This window comes from Poromitra crassiceps (genome assembly GCF_964638095.1).
Source record: "Poromitra crassiceps genome assembly, chromosome: 15".
Lineage (NCBI taxonomy): Eukaryota > Metazoa > Chordata > Actinopteri > Beryciformes > Melamphaidae > Poromitra > Poromitra crassiceps.
The window spans coordinates 4,760,548-4,780,547 of record NC_139634.1 but is presented as its reverse complement, the minus strand read 5'-3'; the positions used below and the strand labels follow the sequence as shown (position 1 = coordinate 4,780,547).

Sequence of the window (20,000 nt, the reverse complement as noted above, 5' to 3'; positions counted from 1 at the left end):
ATTGAAGCGGCGGATGGCAGTTGGGTAGAAGCTGTCCCTGTGACGGGAGGTTCTGATACTGCCATACATCTGCTATGGCGGAGGACCCTGAAGAGCTGATGCCCTGGGTGGGAGGGTTCGGCCATAATTTTCTGAGACCGCTTTACATTACATTACATTACATTACATTACATTACATTACGTCATTTGGCAGACGCTTTTATCCAAAGCGACACATTGCTGACAAACACATTTTTGTCAGCAATAGAGCAATCAACTATGGAGCACAGTCTATGACAACTACAACTTTCTGAAGGAACAGTGGTACAAGTTTAGCTTAGGTTAGTAGTATTTTTATTTTTTATTTTTTTTAGAAAGAGAGAGAAAGAAGTTAGATCAAGAAGGGCCCAGATGGAGCCTGAAAAGGTGTGTCTTTAGTCTTTTCCGACAGATCGGCAGTGATTCAGCTGTCCTGACCGAAGGTGGAAGCTCGTTCCACCATTGAGGTGCCAGGGACGAGAAGAGTCGAGATTGGGATGAGCGACTTTTGAGCCCCCGTAGCGAAGGAGGGGCGAGGTATCCTGCACTGGTGGAGGAGCGAAGGGAGCGCTGAGAGGTTTGGAACCTGACCATAGATTGCAGGTACAGGGGAGCTGACTGGTGTACTGCCCTGTAGGCCAGTACCAGTGTCTTGAATTTGATGCGAGCCGAGATGGGAAGCCAGTGGAGGTCCTGGAAGAGGGGAGTGACATGAGAGAATTTGGGTTGGTTGAATACCAGACCGGCCGTTCTGAATGAGCTGAAGCGGTCGGATGTCGGTGGCAGGTAGGCCGGCCAGGAGCACGTTGCAGTAGTCCAGGCAAGAGATGATAAGAGACTGGACCAGGAGTTGAGTCGCTTCTCTTGTGAGAAAGGGACAGATTTTGCGGATGTTGTAGAGAGAATACCTACAGGAGCGTGCTGTCGCAGCTATGTTGGCAGAGCAAGACAGCTGGTTGTCAAGGATCACCCCAAGGTTCTTAGCTGTTTGGGAGGGAAGTACAGTGGTGTTGTCAATGGAGATGGAGAGATCAGCGAGAGAGCTTTAGCATCCTGGCAGTGTGTGTAGGTCCTGAATGGATGGCAGGCTACACCCAACCACCTTTTCAGCGCAGCTGATGATGCGTTGCAGTCAGGAGATGCCCTTGCAGGCAGCAGCAGCATAAGATGGTGATGGAGGAGGTGAGGATGGACTCGATGGTGGAGGTGTAGAAGAGGTGCCAATGCTGCTTTGGCACCTTGGCACATCCAGGGTGATGGGGGAAGTATCACCCTGGGATACTTGGGATGGATGGATGGATGGCTGTACTACTGTATACTAGATATTTGTGGGTTCTGAAAGATTCAGGTTTAGGCGGAGAAATCAGTCTATAATGTAAAATCGTGTTGGCCTAATGTTGAAGACTCTCTCTCTCTCTCTCTCTCTCTCTCTCTCTCTCTCTCTCTCTGGTTGCTTAGGTTACGCCCCTGTGACCGGTATGTGCCACCCGGTGAGGAGCTGCACGTTGAACCACGAGGACGGCTTCTCCTCTGCCTTCGTGGTGGCACATGAGACTGGACACGTGTAAGTTGCTGTTATCAAGCCTACGTTTGTCAGAGGCAACAAAGCCATCACTAAAAGGACTACATCGTCTTTTGGGGAATTTGGCCCAAAAAGAGGTGATTTTGGTTCCAAATCTCTCGTCACATATCCAGTAAGGTGCCCAACATCTCTCATCACATATCCAGTAAGGTGCCCAACATCTCTCGTCACATATCCAGTAAGGTGCCCAACATCTCTCGTCACATATCCAGTAAGGGGCCCAACATCTCTCATCACATATCCAGTAAGGTGCCCAACATCTCTCGTCACATATCCAGTAAGGTGCCCAACATCTCTCGTCACATATCCAGTAAGGTGCCCAACATCTCTCATCACATATCCAGTAAGGTGCCCAACATCTCTCATCACATATCCAGTAAGGTGCCCAACATCTCTCGTCACATATCCAGTAAGGGGCCCAACATCTCTCATCACATATCCAGTAAGGTGCCCAACATCTCTCGTCACATATCCAGTAAGGTGCCCAACATCTCTCATCACATATCCAGTAAGGTGCCCAACAGATCCAGTAAGGTGCCCAACGGGCCAAAAAATCCAAAAGTAGCGTAGTGCTTTCATAGCAAAACTCACATCCTCCATCCTCTACTTTCCTGTCCTCTCTCCATTTGTCTCTTGCCTTTCTCCTCCTCCCACATGTCCCCAATCTGTCCCCACTGTTTTGTGTGCTCCCCCCCCGTCTCTCTGACCCCATGTCTCTCTGACCCACCGTCTCTCTCTCCCTCCCAGGCTGGGGATGGAGCATGATGGCCAGGGGAACCGCTGTGGAGACGAGGTGCACATGGGGAGCATCATGGCCCCACTGGTGCAAGCCGCCTTCCACCGCTTCCACTGGTCCAGATGTAGCATGCAAGAGCTGGGACGCTACCTCCAGTGAGACACACACACACACACTAGACGTACACACACACACACACACACACACACACACTAGACATACACACACACACACACACACACACACACACACACACAAGTTGGACTGTTTTACTTTATACTTGGCAGGGTGGAAATACTGTTGGAACACAATTTTATACAATTGGAAAATGTTGATTCAAACTCATTTTAATACATTTATTTGAAGTGTGTTGAGGAAAACATAATTCAACAATGAAATTACAGTAATAAATGAAGCATTGCTATGTGGCTGTGGTCAGGGAGGTATCTGAGGTCAAATAGTAAGTGGGGTTTACTTTATCAAGAACATTTTTAATATAAAGTCAAGTATATTATGTTTATTTGTAACTCATTTAATTGAATTTAATTCATTTCTTCTGCCTGCTCCCCCAGCTCCTACGACTGTCTCCGTGACGACCCCTTTGACCACAACTGGCCGTCTCTGCCTCAGCTCCCTGGGCTGCACTACTCCATGAACGAACAATGTCGCTTTGACTTCGGCGTGGGCTACACCATGTGCACCGCGGTAAGACATCCCCACAGTCTCCTACTCGCTTACACCATGTGCACCGCGGTAAGACATCCCCACAGTCTCCTACTCGCTATGCTAACATAGCTACACCATGTGCACCGCGGTAAGACATCCCCACAGTCTCCTACTCGCTATGCTAACATAGCTACACCATGTGCACCGCGGTAAGACATCCCCACAGTCTCCTACTCGCTATGCTAACATAGCTACACCATGTGCACCGCGGTAAGACATCCCCACAGTCTCCTACTCGCTATGCTAACATAGGTACACTATGTGCACCGCGGTAAGACATCCCCACAGTCTCCTACTCGCTATGCTAACATAGCTACACCATGTGCACCGCGGTAAGACATCCCCACAGTCTCCTACTCGCTATGCTAACACTACACCATGTGCACCGCGGTAAGACATCCCCACAGTCTCCTACTCGCTATGCTAACATAGCTACACCATGTGCACCGCGGTAAGACATCCCCACAGTCTCCTACTCGCTATGCTAACATAGCTACACCATGTGCACCGCGGTAAGACATCCCCACAGTCTCCTACTCGCTATGCTAACATAGCTACACCATGTGCACCGCGGTAAGACATCCCCACAGTCTCCTACTCGCTATGCTAACACTACACCATGTGCACCGCGGTAAGACATCCCCACAGTCTCCTACTCGCTATGCTAACATAGCTACACCATGTGCACCGCGGTAAGACATCCCCACAGTCTCCTACTCGCTATGCTAACATAGCTACACCATGTGCACCGCGGTAAGACATCCCCACAGTCTCCTACTCGCTATGCTAACATAGCTAGACCATGTGCACCGCGGTAAGACATCCCCACAGTCTCCTACTCGCTATGGTAACATAGCTAGAGTCAACTAACATTTACTAACTGGTCTAATATGGTGTGCTGGTGATACGGTAGACTACTCAACGCAGCCCCTACATCCAACCTTCTCAAGCTTAACGTCACTTTATCTTCTGGGACGATGTGATTTTTCAGAGTTGGGGTTAACTCACTTTGAATTCACTCGACTCAACTTACTCAAAACCAATTCTCAATTGCATTTTGTTTTTGTTGATAGATGGGAAGTTAGAAGCTTTCTGTGGCAGTGTTTAAGCTCTCTGAAAGTTCCCAGAGTGATTTGAATCCAGCACTGACATCTGTCTCCGCTCTACACTCTGTCCATATGTAATGAATTGAGAGTCACACATACACAGCTATTCACATCCTTCTGATGTCCTCTGCTTTCTTCTCCCGGCCACTGTGGGGGTTGACATCTTGCTTAAAAGCAGGTCATTGGTTTTGATAGCTATTTCTTTTCTTTGTGCTAAAGTAATATTAAGACAGCCATTACCTTGATATCACCACAGTGCCTTTGTGTAAGTCCAGTCGCACACAGTATTCCTGTGTAAGCATCATCCACACACACACGCTCACACAGTCACATATCCAATGGAACAGAAACAGACCACACAGTAGATGAACCTCGTCCACCTGCAGCAGCATCTTGCCAGCTTATCTTCTCCTGTCAGCCTCACCTTGGTGGTGACTGGTGAAGCCACTAGCACCCTGTTGGGAAGCTATAGAGATATATATATAGAGCCACAGGAACCAGTCCTAAAACCCAGAGGTTAGCATCACCTGGTGTTTACCATTTTTGAAGCCTTTTCATGGCGATTGTGATTTTTGGCATCGCATTTACCCTTCAAAAACCTTAAAAGGGGCGTTCGTTTGTGAGCATTATCTTGCTGAACACAAAGGTCTCAGTTTCGTAAACGTTTGCTAACCACAGACCTTATAGAGAGCCCCAGGGATGATGTATTTTTGTAGTCGGAATGCGGAAGTCCCGGACTTCCTGGTTCTTCACTGTTTCTGCCTATGGGATTTTTGAATGGGTTTTTGGTGCGATGCTTCAAATAAGGTCTCTGGGCAACGCAAGCTTAATCAAACGTGAACCAGTGTTCAGCCGGATAATCTTCACACATGAGGACCACTTTCATGAGTTTTGAAGCGTAAATGCGAGCCCTAGAAGTAAAAAGCTCGTGCTAAGCTAATCCAGAACTACACACAGTGTCGCATAGGCTTCCCTGTCACGTCACCACTCAACCTGGAGTGTTGTTGATGTGTGCGCTGCTGTGCACTGATTACCCCGGGCTGAACCAGGTGAGGGAAAGAGAACTTCCGTGTTCGTCCTTTGAAGTGATGACGTATAATATCCCCGTCGACTCAATAGTCTCATTTAGCCGTTTGCTAGCTAGCCGCCCTTTTAACGGCACGTAAAAGCTTAAAAACTCATAGAAGTGGTCCTCATGTGTGAAGATTATCCTGCTGAACACTGGTTCGCGTTTGATTAAGCTTGCGTTGCCCAGAGACCTTATTTGAAGCATCGCGCCAAAAACCCATTCAAAAATCCCATAGGCGAAAACAGTGAAGAACCCGGAAGTGTTAGCATCGATATTTTCCGGACTCATTCCTGGGCCTCTCTATTAACCCTAACCCTAACCTCTATTTCAGGCATCTAACCAAAATCACCATACAGAAATCGCATTGACTTCCAGACAGTCAATTCCAGACAGTTAGCGATGCTAACTTCCGGGTTGGGCTACAAAAAGACGTTGTCCCTGTGCGCTACACTATTGCTTGATAGACAAGGAGCTTGTACGTACGGGGCTTTGCACACCTTGCTAGATTACCCTCTATTCTCTTGTCAAACCCATCAGCTACAAAAGGCGGGCCAGTCAGGAACGCAGGTAAGGTGACCACACCTTGTTACTCAGGTAACCCCACCTCCCTGAAGACATGTGGCCCCGCTTCATTTGAGTTCTCTTTTGTTTCCTTCTTTCTATTTGTCCTCTTGAACTTGTAATCGTTTGTAACGTTGCTCCTTAATTTTCCGTTTCACTGTACTTTGTTCCTCTGTTCTTCTACCCATCGTCATATTCTGGACATGCAGGATTCTAAAACGCTCACGTTTCCAGAGAAAGTGGCTGAAATACTGTAGCTTTTCCCGGGTTCAGAGCAACAGTTGCCCGGCTCGGACACGCTCACATGGGGTGTCACATGACACGGTCACATGACACGCTCACATGGCCGTCTCCTGCAAAACTGTGTTAAATCACGACGTCATTAGCAGGAAGAGCCTCATTATATAAGGCTGTAAATGAGGCTGGAAAGATGTCTTTCCCAGCCAAGGAAAAAGGGCTGAGCCAGAACAGCGGCTGTTTTTCCATGTTTCACCTCAGCTTTTAGGATCCTCCAGTCTGATGTCTCTTTGGTGGCTACCTACCACAGTCTGCCCATTGATATTGACTTGCCCTTTGACCCGCAAAGGTCACCCGGGGTCGAGGTGGGCAGGGAAGTCTCGGGAAAGGAGGGAGGAGGGCATCGGCCCTCAGACACTGTGTGGGGGGCTTCTATCAGACAAGGAGGAGACAAAGATCCTCCATCTGTGTCTGAGGGCATTTTAGACTCGCCTTTCACTTTGGCATTTGAGGCCATTTGCCCTCTACCCTCTGGCCTCCTAATCAAACCACTCGTCCCATTCAGAGAGTGTCTCGTTCTCATCGTTTGGTTTGGTTTGCATGACTGGTATCTGTGTGTTTCTCAGTGGAGCGTACAGTGCAGTGCAGTGCAGTGATACAGCAGTGAACCCAGTAAAGACCTTCGCTGACCACTGCTGCTGTTGTTGTTGGTGTTACCGTCAGTGTCGATGATCTTACTGTGGTGGTTATTGTTGTCGTGATATTTCCTGTTGTCTGTCTCACTCCAGCTGTCTTACGATGGTTGCATTGTATCATTGAAGGTCAGTCTGGTTGGTAGCCAGTGTGTGTGTATGTGAGAGTGTGTGAGTGTAACAGTGTGTGTGTGTGTCTCTGTGCCCCACAGTACCGCACCTTTGACCCGTGCAAGCAGCTGTGGTGCAGCCACCCGGACAACCCGTTCTTCTGCAAGACCAAGAAAGGACCGCCCATCGATGGCACCATGTGTGGCAACGGGAAGGTATTCACTCACACCTGCACTTTAGACAGCTGTGGAACTTACAGTAGATACTGAGAACTTACTTACCTACAGCTGTGGAACCTACAGTAGATACTGAGAACTTACTTACCTACAGCTGTGGAACCTACAGTAGATACTGAGAACTTACTTACCTACAGCTATGGAACTTACAGTAGATACTGAGAACTTACTTACCTACAGCTGTGGAACCTACAGTAGATACTGAGAACTTACTTACCTATAGCTGTGGAACTTACAGTAGATACTGAGAACTTACTTACCTACAGCTGTGGAACTTACAGTAGATACTGAGAACTTACTTACCTACAGCTGTGGAACTTACAGTAGATACTGAGAACTTACTTACCTACAGCTGTGGAACCTACAGTAGATACTGAGAACTTACTTACCTACAGCTGTGGAACCTACAGTAGATACTGAGAACTTACTTACCTACAGCTATGGAACTTACAGTAGATACTGAGAACTTACTTACCTACAGCTGTGGAACCTACAGTAGATACTGAGAACTTACTTACCTACAGCTGTGGAACCTACAGTAGATACTGAGAACTTACTTACCTACAGCTATGGAACCTACAGTAGATACTGAGAACTTACGTACCTACAGCTATGGAACCTACAGTAGATACTGAGAACTTACACACCTACAGCTGTGGAACCTACAGTAGATACTGAGAACTTACGTACCTACAGCTATGGAACCTACAGTAGATACTGAGAACTTACTTACCTACAGCTGTGGAACCTACAGTAGATACTGAGAACTTACTTACCTACAGCTGTGGAACCTACAGTAGATACTGAGAACTTACTTACCTACAGCTGTGGAACTTACAGTAGATACTGAGAACTTACTTACCTACAGCTGTGGAACTTACAGTAGATACTGAGAACTTACTTACCTACAGCTGTGGAACCTACAGTAGATACTGAGAACTTACTTACCTACAGCTGTGGAACTTACAGTAGATACTGAGAACTTACTTACCTACAGCTGTGGAACCTACAGTAGATACTGAGAACTTACTTACCTACGTACCATTTCCATGTGCCAATGTCTCATCCTCACTCTCACCTGCCATTCATGCTTTTGGCCAATAATTACGTTCCACCAGAACTTTTACACCACGTTCACACAATAGGCAGAGCATAGGCAGAACTGAAGCTTGAGGCAGGCTGACGCTTAACCGTTCACACAAGAAGCCTTCTCTTTTCCTCTCAGCGCCTCCGTGCACGCCTTGAACCCGCCCACAACTCCCATTGAATTCATGCCTGACAGCTTCAAGCTTCACACGTCACGCCTGGAAAATAGGACTGAATCCTGAACGATTGCTTCAGCGTGGCTTCAGCGTGGTGTGGCATGCGGCTGGTGTGAACGCTCTCACCTGTTAACAAGGACGCCGAAATGAAACTGCGTGGCTTCAGCGTGGCTTCGGTGTGGCTTTGGCGTTGCTTCGGCGTATAGTGTGAACGGCCACTTACTGTACGTTCCACCAAGGCGAGGAAAAAAGCTTCACTCGTGGCAAAGTTTCGCCAAAGTTGAAAAATTTCAACTCGAGCGAATGGGTGAATATGTGAATATCACGCTGCAAAAATTTCTGTCACTCGCCTTATAACATTCGCGCCGCCCGCGTTGAAATCACATCTACATTTGCATTGTATGTAGTCTCGTCCGGGTGGGAATGCCCAGTTAGACCTCTCATCATCCTACTGTGTACCATGTCTATTACATACTGTCCGTTATGAAAGCAGCAACAATCTTTCCTTTTCTTTCCTTCTTTCTTTCTGTCTTTCTTTCTTTCTTTCTTTCTTACTTTCTTTCTTGACCAATGGCAGCACTGCTTTAAAGGTCACTGCATCTGGTTGACCCCTGACATCATCAAGCAGGATGGAAACTGGGGTTCCTGGAGTGAGTTCGGCCAGTGCTCCCACACCTGCGGCAGAGGAGTACAGTTTCGCACACGCGACTGTGACAATCCTAGGTATGAACTCTTTGATTGTGTGTGTGTGTGTGTGTGTGTGTGTGTGTGTGTGTGTGTGTGTGTGTGTGTGTGTGTGTGTGTGTGTGTGTGTGTGTGTGTGTGTGTGTGTGTGTGAGAGAGAGAGAGAGAGAGAGAGAGGGAGAGTGATTACTAGTTTACACAGTGTATTCTTAATGATGCTTTCAGACTAATTTAGCTGAAGCTACAAACCTCCTTTAGCGTGCATAGCTCCACATGAGCTCATGGACAGTTGACCTCTGACATGATCTGCAGTGGGTATATCCATAATCATCATCAGCACGGCTGTCGAGTTGAGCTGTTGATTCTTGTTACTGATAATTGCAAAGTGACAATTTGCTCCATTAAAAGACAGCAGGTCTACGTCAAGGTACTTTTTATGTAGCCTAGTAAAGCAGACTGATCACGAGAACTCACCTTCAGTTTGGTTCTGATGATCAGTCTGGCCTCCAGTGACTTTCAGAAATGACAAAGTGCACAGATCAATCAGGGATCTGCCTTGTATTTGATTTAAACGTAACCAGCCAATCAGGGACGTCGCTGGCAAAACAGTGTGACGCAAAGTGATTTAAAGAGAGAAGGGCACCTACGGAAGTCCAAAATGCTTGATAGTCACATGACACATGTAGCTATAGTGTGTGTGGAGGACGTACGTTTGAATGCATAAATTAATGCTGATAATATGATAATATACAATTTGATTATCCAAACGTCTGCAGCAACTCTGCAACACTGCTTAATCCAGAACCTTACTTCCGGGAACTATTGGGGTGGGGGTGGGGGGGGGATCCATTGGAATGAATGGAGATGACACAACTCTTATATCTCTGATTCTGGTACTGTATGATGGCTCCTGAAGCAACGAGCTATTTAGCTCTAACGTTAACGTTAGCAGAGTAAACAGCCATAAAGTGCAGTTATTGCAGAAATAGACCCAATGACAACAATTAAACAAAAACAAGAGTATGATCCAGCAGAGTTTCTGGTCAGAAAAGACTTGGATTGGAAGGGAAAAGGATTGGATTTTGCGACGCTGATTGGCTGAAGGATTTGACTTGAGGATGTTGATTGGTTTACCAGGCTCATTTTTACGTGTTAGAGGTATTTTATCAGCCTAGGTTTTCAAAATGAGAGCAAATAAGTTTTGAAAGTGGACAGATGAATCTTCCATTTCCCATTGATGAGAATATTGATGCATCCTCTGCCCTGCTCTCTCTGCCCTGCTCTCTCTGCCCTGCTCTCTCTGCCCTGCTCTCTCTGCCCTGCTCTCTCTGCCCTGCTCTCTCCCAGACCGGCCAACGGGGGGCGTACGTGCGTGGGGGCGACGGAGCAGTTCCAGATTTGCAGCCCCAAGGAGTGCGAGGACATCTACAGCGACGTGCGGGAGGACCAGTGTCACGTCCACGTCTCCGACCCCCGTTTCCAGTTCCACAACAGCAAGCACCACTGGCTGCCTTATGAACACCCAGACCGTGAGTAGACACACAGAGACACACAGAGACACCCAAAGAGTAGACACCTAGAGACACCCAGAGACACACAGAGACACACAGAGACACCCAGAGACACACAGAGACACACAGAGACACCCAGAGACACACAGAGACACACAGAGACACACAGAGACACACAGAGAGTAGACACCCAGAGACACCCAGAGACACCCAGACCGTGAGTAGACACCCACAGACCAGAGACGGGCGCTTAGGGATGGACCAATAACTGGATAGCTGGAGACATCTAGACACAGAAAAAAGCTGTAAGAATGGAGATACCAGACTGTGCGTGACAGAGACGTGGACTCGAAGTGATCATATACTTACGAGATGGTTCAAATGAATGAAAGCCAACAGGTGCGAGGAGGGTTTTACACTGTGTCCTGCTGTTAGGGTCATTGACATCTGGCCGTCCTGCTGAGTCTGATTGCAGCTCCGAGGTACGTCTACACCCGACCATAAAAACAAGCCATGTCTTTGAAAGTCTCTTTAAAAACAATGATCTTTTGAAGTTAGTGTCTCTCCCGCTCCACCCAATCCCTGATGTCATTCGAACCCCCACTAACCCCCTTATTCCTCCCTCCATGCCTCCGTCCATGGAGCTGCTGTCAGTCTCCACATGGCTAAACCATCACAGCCACAATGGGATTCCCATCCCAAAGCTCTGCATGTAATATCCAGAAACCGCTTGACATCATGGAGACGTGTGAGAATGTGCGTCTGGGTAGTGTCGAGGTCAAACCACTCGCCTATCAATGCCGAGACCCGGGTTCAATTCCCAGCAACGGTACAACCGGCTTGGTCTGACGTTCCTGTAGACACCATTGGCCGTGTCTGTGGGTGGGAAGCAGGTGGCCTATGAGCCCTGGTCGCTGCACTAGTGCCTCCTCTGGTCGGTTGGGGCACCTGTTCCGGGGGAGGGGAACTGGGGGGAATAGTGTGATCCTCTCACGCGCTATTTCGGTGAAACTCCTCGTTGTCAGGTGAAAAGAAGCAGCTGGCTACATCTATCGGAGGAAGCATGTGAGTCTACAATGACTGAATGACTGAATGAATGAATGAATGAATGAATGAATGAAAGTTTTATTTACGTGTCAGGACAAATTACCCATCCCACATGGGATTATCAGACACATCAACATAAAGTAATTACCATATCGATTCCGGTGCATAAACAATACATTCAGGAAATGGACAGCAAAACACAGATTTAACTACAATATGTAGTAAGTAAAATATATGAATTATCTATAATGTCATCTTTTTCCTCCTATCCCACGCAAATGAAATATATTCGGAAAAAGCAAAGATGTTGTCAAAAAGAAACTCAAGTATGGCTCCTTCTTCAAAATCTAACAAGTTTAACTCAGGGGAGTGAACTTTTTTAAATAGTATCTCTCGTAAGTCATGATACAATGGGCAGTACAAAATAAAATGAAATTCATTCTCCACTTCCTTCAACTCACAATATTCACAAATCCTATCCTCCTCCGCCGTCCCTCTGTATCTGCCTGTTTCAATATGTAAAGGCAGAATACCACATCGTAACTGAGCACATAAGGACCTCTTGCTTTTAGGTAAATTAAACAAAACATATTTTTCACATTTAAATTCATTTTTAAATAAACAATAAGTTCTTAATTTTGGCTTCTGCCAAATTTCTTCAGTCCAAGACTGTAACCAGTTAGCACGGATCTGAGATTTAAACAGCTCTACATTTATACACATTCTTTGAGAGTAATATTCTCCAAAACCACACTCCTGAAACATGTTCTGAGACCCACTCCCCTTCAACAGACAGGTCCCAGAAGAAAATCTGACTAGCAACCCTATTGGATGGTAGGTCCAGCAGTCTGTTCCAGAGGTTCACCATGCTGGCTTTCCATCTGACCACACAAGGGTCCCACCCCATTTCTCCACTAACTGCCAGAAGAGGAGCATATTTGTGAAGTCCCCAAAAAAGCGAATTGCCCGGTTCTGGATACGCTCGCTTAAAGAAACATAATCAACAACTCTGCCCAGATCAGCAGAGGGGGTGGAGCAACGGCCGGGACAGCAGGGGGAATTGAGGCAAAGTGAACGTCACTTCCTGCTTCAGCACTGTACCAGAGATTTTCATCCGCCATTTTCTTTTCCCATATAGACATTTCGTAAAATGCTTATAAAAAGAGTTTTACTGGTTCAAACCAAACGGTTCAGCTAACGTTATAATCGGGAGAGACCATAGAACATTTCACTCGGACCAAAACAAAAAAAACATCGAAAAAATATTTTCTTCAAACCCGCATTTTTTTTAACGTTTTGGTCCCAGTGAAATGTTATGCGATCTCTCCTGTTTCTAAATATATCTGTCCTGTTTGGTTTGAACCAGTAAAGCTCTTTTTATAAGCATTTTACAGAGGGGAGTGTGGGGCGGATCTGTGATATAACCAGCTTTTCGAAGCACTTGCTGGCTATGGGCGTGAGGGCTATAGGGCGCCAGTCGTTGAGGCCGGTCACTTTCTGCTGTTTGGGGATAGAGACACTGCGTAACGCATCATCATTCAGAAACCACGCCCAAGACGGGGGAAAACAGAAAGCCCCCCTCCAATCCTGAGTGTGTGTAGCTGACGCTACGCACAGTCCTCCTCGCTAAACGCTGACGCTACGCACACTCCTCCTCACTAAACACTGATGCTACACACACTCCTCCTCACTAAACACTGACGCTACGCACACTCCTCCTCACTAAACACTGACGCTACGCACAGTCCTCCTCACTAAACACTGATGCTACGCACACTCCTCCTCGCTAAACACTGACGCTACGCACAGTCCTCCTCACTAAACACTGATGCTACGCACACTCCTCGCTAAACGCTGACGCTACGCACACTCCTCCTCACTAAACACTGACGCTACGCACACTCCTCCTCACTAAACGCTACACACACTCCTCACTAAACACTGACGCTACACACACTCCTCACTAAACACTGACGCTACACACACTCCTCACTAAACACTGACGCTACACACACTCCTCACTAAACACTGACGCTACACACACTCCTCACTAAACACTGACGCTACACACACTCCTCACTAAACACTGACGCTACACACACTCCTCCTCACTAAACACTGACGCTACACACACTCCTCACTAAACACTGACGCTACACACACTCCTCACTAAACACTGACGCTACACACACTCCTCACTAAACACTGATGCTACACACACTCCTCACTAAACACTGACGCTACACACACTCCTCACTAAACACTGACGCTACACACACTCCTCACTAAACACTGACGCTACACACACTCCTCCTCACTAAACACTGACGCTACACACACTCCTCACTAAACACTGACGCTACACACACTCCTCACTAAACACTGACGCTACACACACTCCTCCTCACTAAACACTGACGCTACACACACTCCTCCTCACTAAACACTGACGCTACACACACTCCTCCTCACTAAACACTGACGCTACACACACTCCTCCTCACTAAACACTGATGCTACACACACTCCTCCTCACTAAACACTGATGCTACACACACTCCTCCTCACTAAACACTGACGCTACACACACTCCTCCTCACTAAACACTGACGCTACACACACTCCTCCTCACTAAACACTGACGCTACACACACTCCTCCTCACTAAACACTGACGCTACACACACTCCTCCTCACTAAACACTGACGCTACACACACTCCTCCTCACTAAACACTGATGCTACACACACTCCTCCTCACTAAACACTGACGCTACACACACTCCTCACTAAACACTGACGCTACACACACTCCTCACTAAACACTGACGCTACACACACTCCTCACTAAACACTGACGCTACACACACTCCTCACTAAACACTGACGCTACACACACTCCTCCTCACTAAACACTGACGCTACACACACTCCTCACTAAACACTGACGCTACACACACTCCTCACTAAACACTGACGCTACACACACTCCTCACTAAACACTGACGCTACACACACTCCTCACTAAACACTGACGCTACACACACTCCTCACTAAACACTGACGCTACACACACTCCTCACTAAACACTGACGCTACACACACTCCTCACTAAACACTGACGCTACACACACTCCTCCTCACTAAACACTGACGCTACACACACTCCTCACTAAACACTGACGCTACACACACTCCTCACTAAACACTGACGCTACACACACTCCTCACTAAACACTGATGCTACACACACTCCTCACTAAACACTGACGCTACACACACTCCTCACTAAACACTGACGCTACACACACTCCTCACTAAACACTGACGCTACACACACTCCTCCTCACTAAACACTGACGCTACACACACTCCTCACTAAACACTGACGCTACACACACTCCTCACTAAACACTGACGCTACACACACTCCTCCTCACTAAACACTGACGCTACACACACTCCTCCTCACTAAACACTGACGCTACACACACTCCTCCTCACTAAACACTGACGCTACACACACTCCTCCTCACTAAACACTGATGCTACACACACTCCTCCTCACTAAACACTGATGCTACACACACTCCTCCTCACTAAACACTGACGCTACACACACTCCTCCTCACTAAACACTGACGCTACACACACTCCTCCTCACTAAACACTGACGCTACACACACTCCTCCTCACTAAACACTGACGCTACACACACTCCTCCTCACTAAACACTGACGCTACACACACTCCTCCTCACTAAACACTGATGCTACACACACTCCTCACTAAACACTGATGCTACACACACTCCTCCTCACTAAACACTGACGCTACGCACACTCCTCACTAAACACTGACGCTACACACACTCCTCCTCACTAAACACTGATGCTACACACACTCCTCCTCACTAAACACTGACGCTACACACACTCCTCCTCACTAAACACTGACGCTACACACACTCCTCCTCACTAAACACTGACGCTACACACACTCCTCCTCACTAAACACTGATGCTACACACACTCCTCCTCACTAAACACTGATGCTACACACACTCCTCCTCACTAAACACTGACGCTACACACACTCCTCCTCACTAAACACTGACGCTACACACACTCCTCCTCACTAAACACTGATGCTACACACACTCCTCCTCACTAAACACTGACGCTACGCACACTCCTCCTCACTAAACACTGACGCTACACACACTCCTCACTAAACACTGACGCTACGCACACTCCTCCTCACTAAACACTGACGCTACACACTCCTCCTCACTAAACACTGACGCTACGCACACTCCTCCTCACTAAACTGTTTTTCTCCCTTCTTATCTCTTCTAAATGCCATCTTTCTCAGCAAGGCTTTCTCACAGTGTCACATTACTCTTCGGCATGTGTGGGTTTTTCGATGTGCATGGGCGAGCGTGCCTGTGTGTGTGTGAGGAACAAAAAAGAACGAGCGGGGAGGTGAAATTGAATTCCATTGGTGGTCTGTCATCTCCTGTGAGGAGTGTGAGGGGAGAAAGACACGCTGTTTGTTTAGAATAGCGTTGTTCTCGACTCTATCTGGGTCTTTTCCCAAGTCAATAAGATACGCAGTCGAATATTCCTCACTCAGTGAAGAAACATGAAACATGATGCTGCCTCGAGTCCAGCTGGTCAGAGGATCTGCAGCCTAGGAGCATCTGCTGGTTTGAGTGTAGAAGCTCTTGCACTGTTCTCACAGGGATGTGATCACACGCCTCTTCCAGCACTTCTAGCACTGGTTTCTGTCAGACCACTGAGTTGAGGAATGCCAATATGGCTGCCGTGCGTTCTCAGCTCAAGTCACCATATTCTGATTGTAGCACATCCGTCTGTAATACATGTGAAGAAGCTTCCTGGCTGGGAGGAACTGTCTCTGGAGGCTCATAGTTCTAGTGTGAGTCACAGACAGTCTGATAGTGTGAGACACAGTCTGATAGTGTGAGACACAGCATCGTGCTGCTGACTCATTCAGAACACGCTGGCAAAATAATCACAGGATTGGGGATTTTTGATAGTAGCTCAATATGGTTCTGTCGTGGTATGATGTCATCAAAAACGATTGCAAATGTGTCATCCTGAGAATGTAGTCATATTAGGCTGGGAACCTGACCAATCTGCAAGCTCATGTTTCATTTGCTCTGTTAGATGTGTCTGGCCCGCCTCCCGTTCAATCAGATTTCCACCTGACCTGAGAAGGCTCAGGCCAATCACAAGCGTTTATCTCATATGGGGCGGGTTTGATACAATGACTGACAGAGGAGCACCAGGGACAATTCGGAGCTACGTCACACGTCTCTTCGCTCTGATTGGTTAATAGGTCAATCCAGTTCCGTCCAGAGGCATTTTGGTCTGCGCCCGTTGATAACGCCCCCTGGAAATCCAAATTTAACTGAGTTTCCAGACTCATTCGCATCTGTGAATTGGTGTGGCGATGTCAGACTACATATGTGTGTGTGTGTGTGTGTGTGTGTGTGTGTGTGTGTGTGTGTGTGTACGTGCGTGTTCTTCAGCTAACAAACGTTGCCACCTATACTGCCGGTCCAAGGAGACGCGAGACGTGGTCTACATGCAGACGACAGTCCTGGAGGGCACGCCCTGCTCATACAAGGACCCCTATAGTGTGTGCGTGCACGGGGAGTGTGCGGTGAGTGGTTTTGTATGTGTGTGTGTGTGTGTGTGTGTGTGTGTGTGTGTGTGTGTGCGTGTGCGTGTGCGTGCCCAGAATTGTTCATAATATGCATTTGTCCATCCATAAACCTTCTGTGTCCTCATGAGCAGAAAGTGGGCTGTGATGGTGTGGTCGGCTCCTCCAAGCAGGAGGACAGGTGTGGAGTGTGTGGAGGAGACAACTCCGGCTGCAAAACCTTCAAAGACACCATCACTCGCATTGCCAAGAAACAAGGTAGACAAACTCACAACTCCTCCTGTCCTTCTATCCAGATCTAGAGCAGGTCTGATAGGGCTTCATCAGTAGAGCAGGTCTGATAGGGCTCCATCAGTAGATCTAGAGCAGGTTTGATAGGGCTTCATCAGTAGATCTAGAGCAGGTTTGATAGGGCTCCATCAGTAGATCTAGAGCAGGTTTGATAGGGCTCCATCAGTAGATCTAGAGCAGGTTTAAGGCTTCATCAGTAGATCTAGAGCAGGTTTGATAGGGCTCCATCAGTAGATCTAGAGCAGGTTTGATAGGGCTCCATCAGTAGATCTAGAACAGGTTTAAGGCTCCATCAGTAGATCTAGAGCAGGTTTAAGGCTTCATCAGTAGATCTAGAGCAGGTTTGATAGGGCTCCATCAGTAGATCTAGAGCAGGTTTGATAGGGCTTCATCAGTAGGGCAGCTGTCTATCATGCTGGTAAGCACAGGATCGATCGCTGGCCAGTGTCCTTTGCTTGTAATCTGGAGCCATTTATTTCCCCTGTTACTTACAGTAGTTATTATCCTCAGCTAAACGTCGCCCTCTAGAGGAAGGCTTGTAAAACTCTGTCCACACTTCAACAAGATTTGAGTTACATCAAAATGTTTCCATGTGAGTGGAGCAGGGCCAGAGAGTGATGTCAAAGCTATAAGCTATAAGCTCATGTTTATACGTTATTATCTCACTCTTCATTTTGCTTTGGCCACTATAATGACCCAGAAGCAGATGTTTAGTCTGGAGGAAAACAATCACTGCTGCATTTCACTAGTAAGCAGGGATGCTTGGTTAAAATGAGCTTAGCCTGAGCTTTTCATTGGATTAGCTGAAGCTTATACAGACTTAAACTCTGTGTTTGATTTCAGGTTTCCTGAAAATTCTTGAAATTCCCAGAGGGGCAAGACATTTGCTGATCCAAGAGCTGGAGGCAACTTCACACATTTTAGGTATTTGACAATGCAACTGTGTGTGCGCGTGTGCGTGTGCGTGTGCGTGTGTGTGTGTGTGTGCGTGCGTGCACACCCACATGTGCACATCTGTGTGTGTGTGTGTGTGTGTGTGTGTGTGTGTGTCGTGTGTGTGTCGTGTGTGTGTGTGTGTGTGTGTGTGTGTGTGTGCACACACGCGTGTAGTGTACTCTAAGTATATTTCTCTCTCTACTTCAGTGGTGAGGAACATTGCTTCGGGACTGTTCTTCTTGAATGGGGAGAATGAATACCCAGACTCCCGCTCGCTCATAGAGAAGGGTGTGGAGTGGGAATATCAGAACGACGACGACAAGGAGACACTTCAGACCACCGGCCCTCTCAGACATGGAGTTCTGATCATGGTACATACAGGAACCAATACACATAAGATTGAATATGGAGCTACAGTATATAAGCACAAACAGATCTAAATTATACTGTGTGTGTGTGTGTGTGTGTGTGTGTGTGTGTGTGTGTGTGTGTGTGTGTGTGTGTGTGTGTGTGTGTGTGTGTGTGTGTGTGTGTGTGTGTGTGTGTGTGTGTGTTGATTTGGTCACTCTCTCTCAACCTAGATGCAATTACATGGAGATGAGGACGTGAACTTGTCCTACAAGTACATGATGAACGTGGACAGCGACTCTGCCATTCAGGACAACATGCTGGTGGAGGACAGCGCCTACGAGTGGGCTCCCAAGAAATGGTCCTACTGCTCCAAACCCTGCGGTGGAGGTAGACCACGCAAAATACCAGCCAACATACAGTACCAGCCATCTCTGCTCTGACACTGAGCTGTTCTCTGATCGTGTGTCTGTGTCTTTGTGTCGCTCTCCATCGCCCCCCGCTGTAGGGAGGCAATACCTGCGATACGGCTGCAGACGGAGAGTAGACAGCAAGATGGTCCACAAGAGCTTCTGCAACAAGTCCAACATGAAGCCAAGAGGAGACACCAGAGACTGCAACCAGGAAGCCTGCCCTCCACCCATGTAGGCACCTTATTATTCACATAGGAACCAGGAAGCCTGCCCTCCACCCATGTAGGCACCCTATTATTCACATAGGAACCAGGAAGCCTGCCCTCCACCCATGTAGGCACCTTATTATTCACATAGGAACCAGGAAGCCTGCCCTCCACCCATGTAGGCACCCTATTATTCACATAGGAACCAGCTGCCTGTTGCACCAGCTGAACGTAAGTTCTGTCTTTAGTTAGGGTGTAAAGTCCACACTAACTGCTACGTTCAAACTAGTTAGTTTGAAACTAAAGTTGTGTCTTTGTTGAGTTGCACCACGGAGACGTAAGGTACATCTTAACTAGTAGTCCTTAAACCTCACACTAGCCAAAATAGTGTCGCAGAAAATGACGTGTACAGTATCTGTGACCAATCAGTGAAAAGCACGGTGGAAACGGTGTTTATTTACCGTTGTTTAAGTAAGTGGAGTGAAAACAGGACATGTTGCCCCCCGCAAATTAGTGCTTTCATATTTCATCAACACTAACC

General features: G+C 47.4%; 1 protein-coding gene across 1 annotated transcript in view; it reads left to right on the top strand.

The window, feature by feature from the left end:
* Window positions 1-20,000, top strand: part of LOC310790825 (A disintegrin and metalloproteinase with thrombospondin motifs 2) — a gene marked incomplete at its 5' end in the record, with an annotated part of 38,757 nt that overhangs the window by 8,743 nt on the left and 10,014 nt on the right. The window contains 13 exons of the mRNA XM_083652534.1: window positions 1,477-1,582; window positions 2,348-2,491; window positions 2,909-3,041; window positions 5,775-5,804; window positions 6,940-7,053; window positions 8,914-9,059; window positions 10,368-10,549; window positions 17,132-17,265; window positions 17,400-17,523; window positions 18,400-18,480; window positions 18,700-18,863; window positions 19,074-19,230; window positions 19,349-19,484. Of these exons, the coding sequence (XP_083508660.1) occupies window positions 1,477-1,582; window positions 2,348-2,491; window positions 2,909-3,041; window positions 5,775-5,804; window positions 6,940-7,053; window positions 8,914-9,059; window positions 10,368-10,549; window positions 17,132-17,265; window positions 17,400-17,523; window positions 18,400-18,480; window positions 18,700-18,863; window positions 19,074-19,230; window positions 19,349-19,484 (1,651 nt within the window). The remainder of the gene's footprint in view (window positions 1-1,476; window positions 1,583-2,347; window positions 2,492-2,908; window positions 3,042-5,774; window positions 5,805-6,939; window positions 7,054-8,913; window positions 9,060-10,367; window positions 10,550-17,131; window positions 17,266-17,399; window positions 17,524-18,399; window positions 18,481-18,699; window positions 18,864-19,073; window positions 19,231-19,348; window positions 19,485-20,000) is intronic.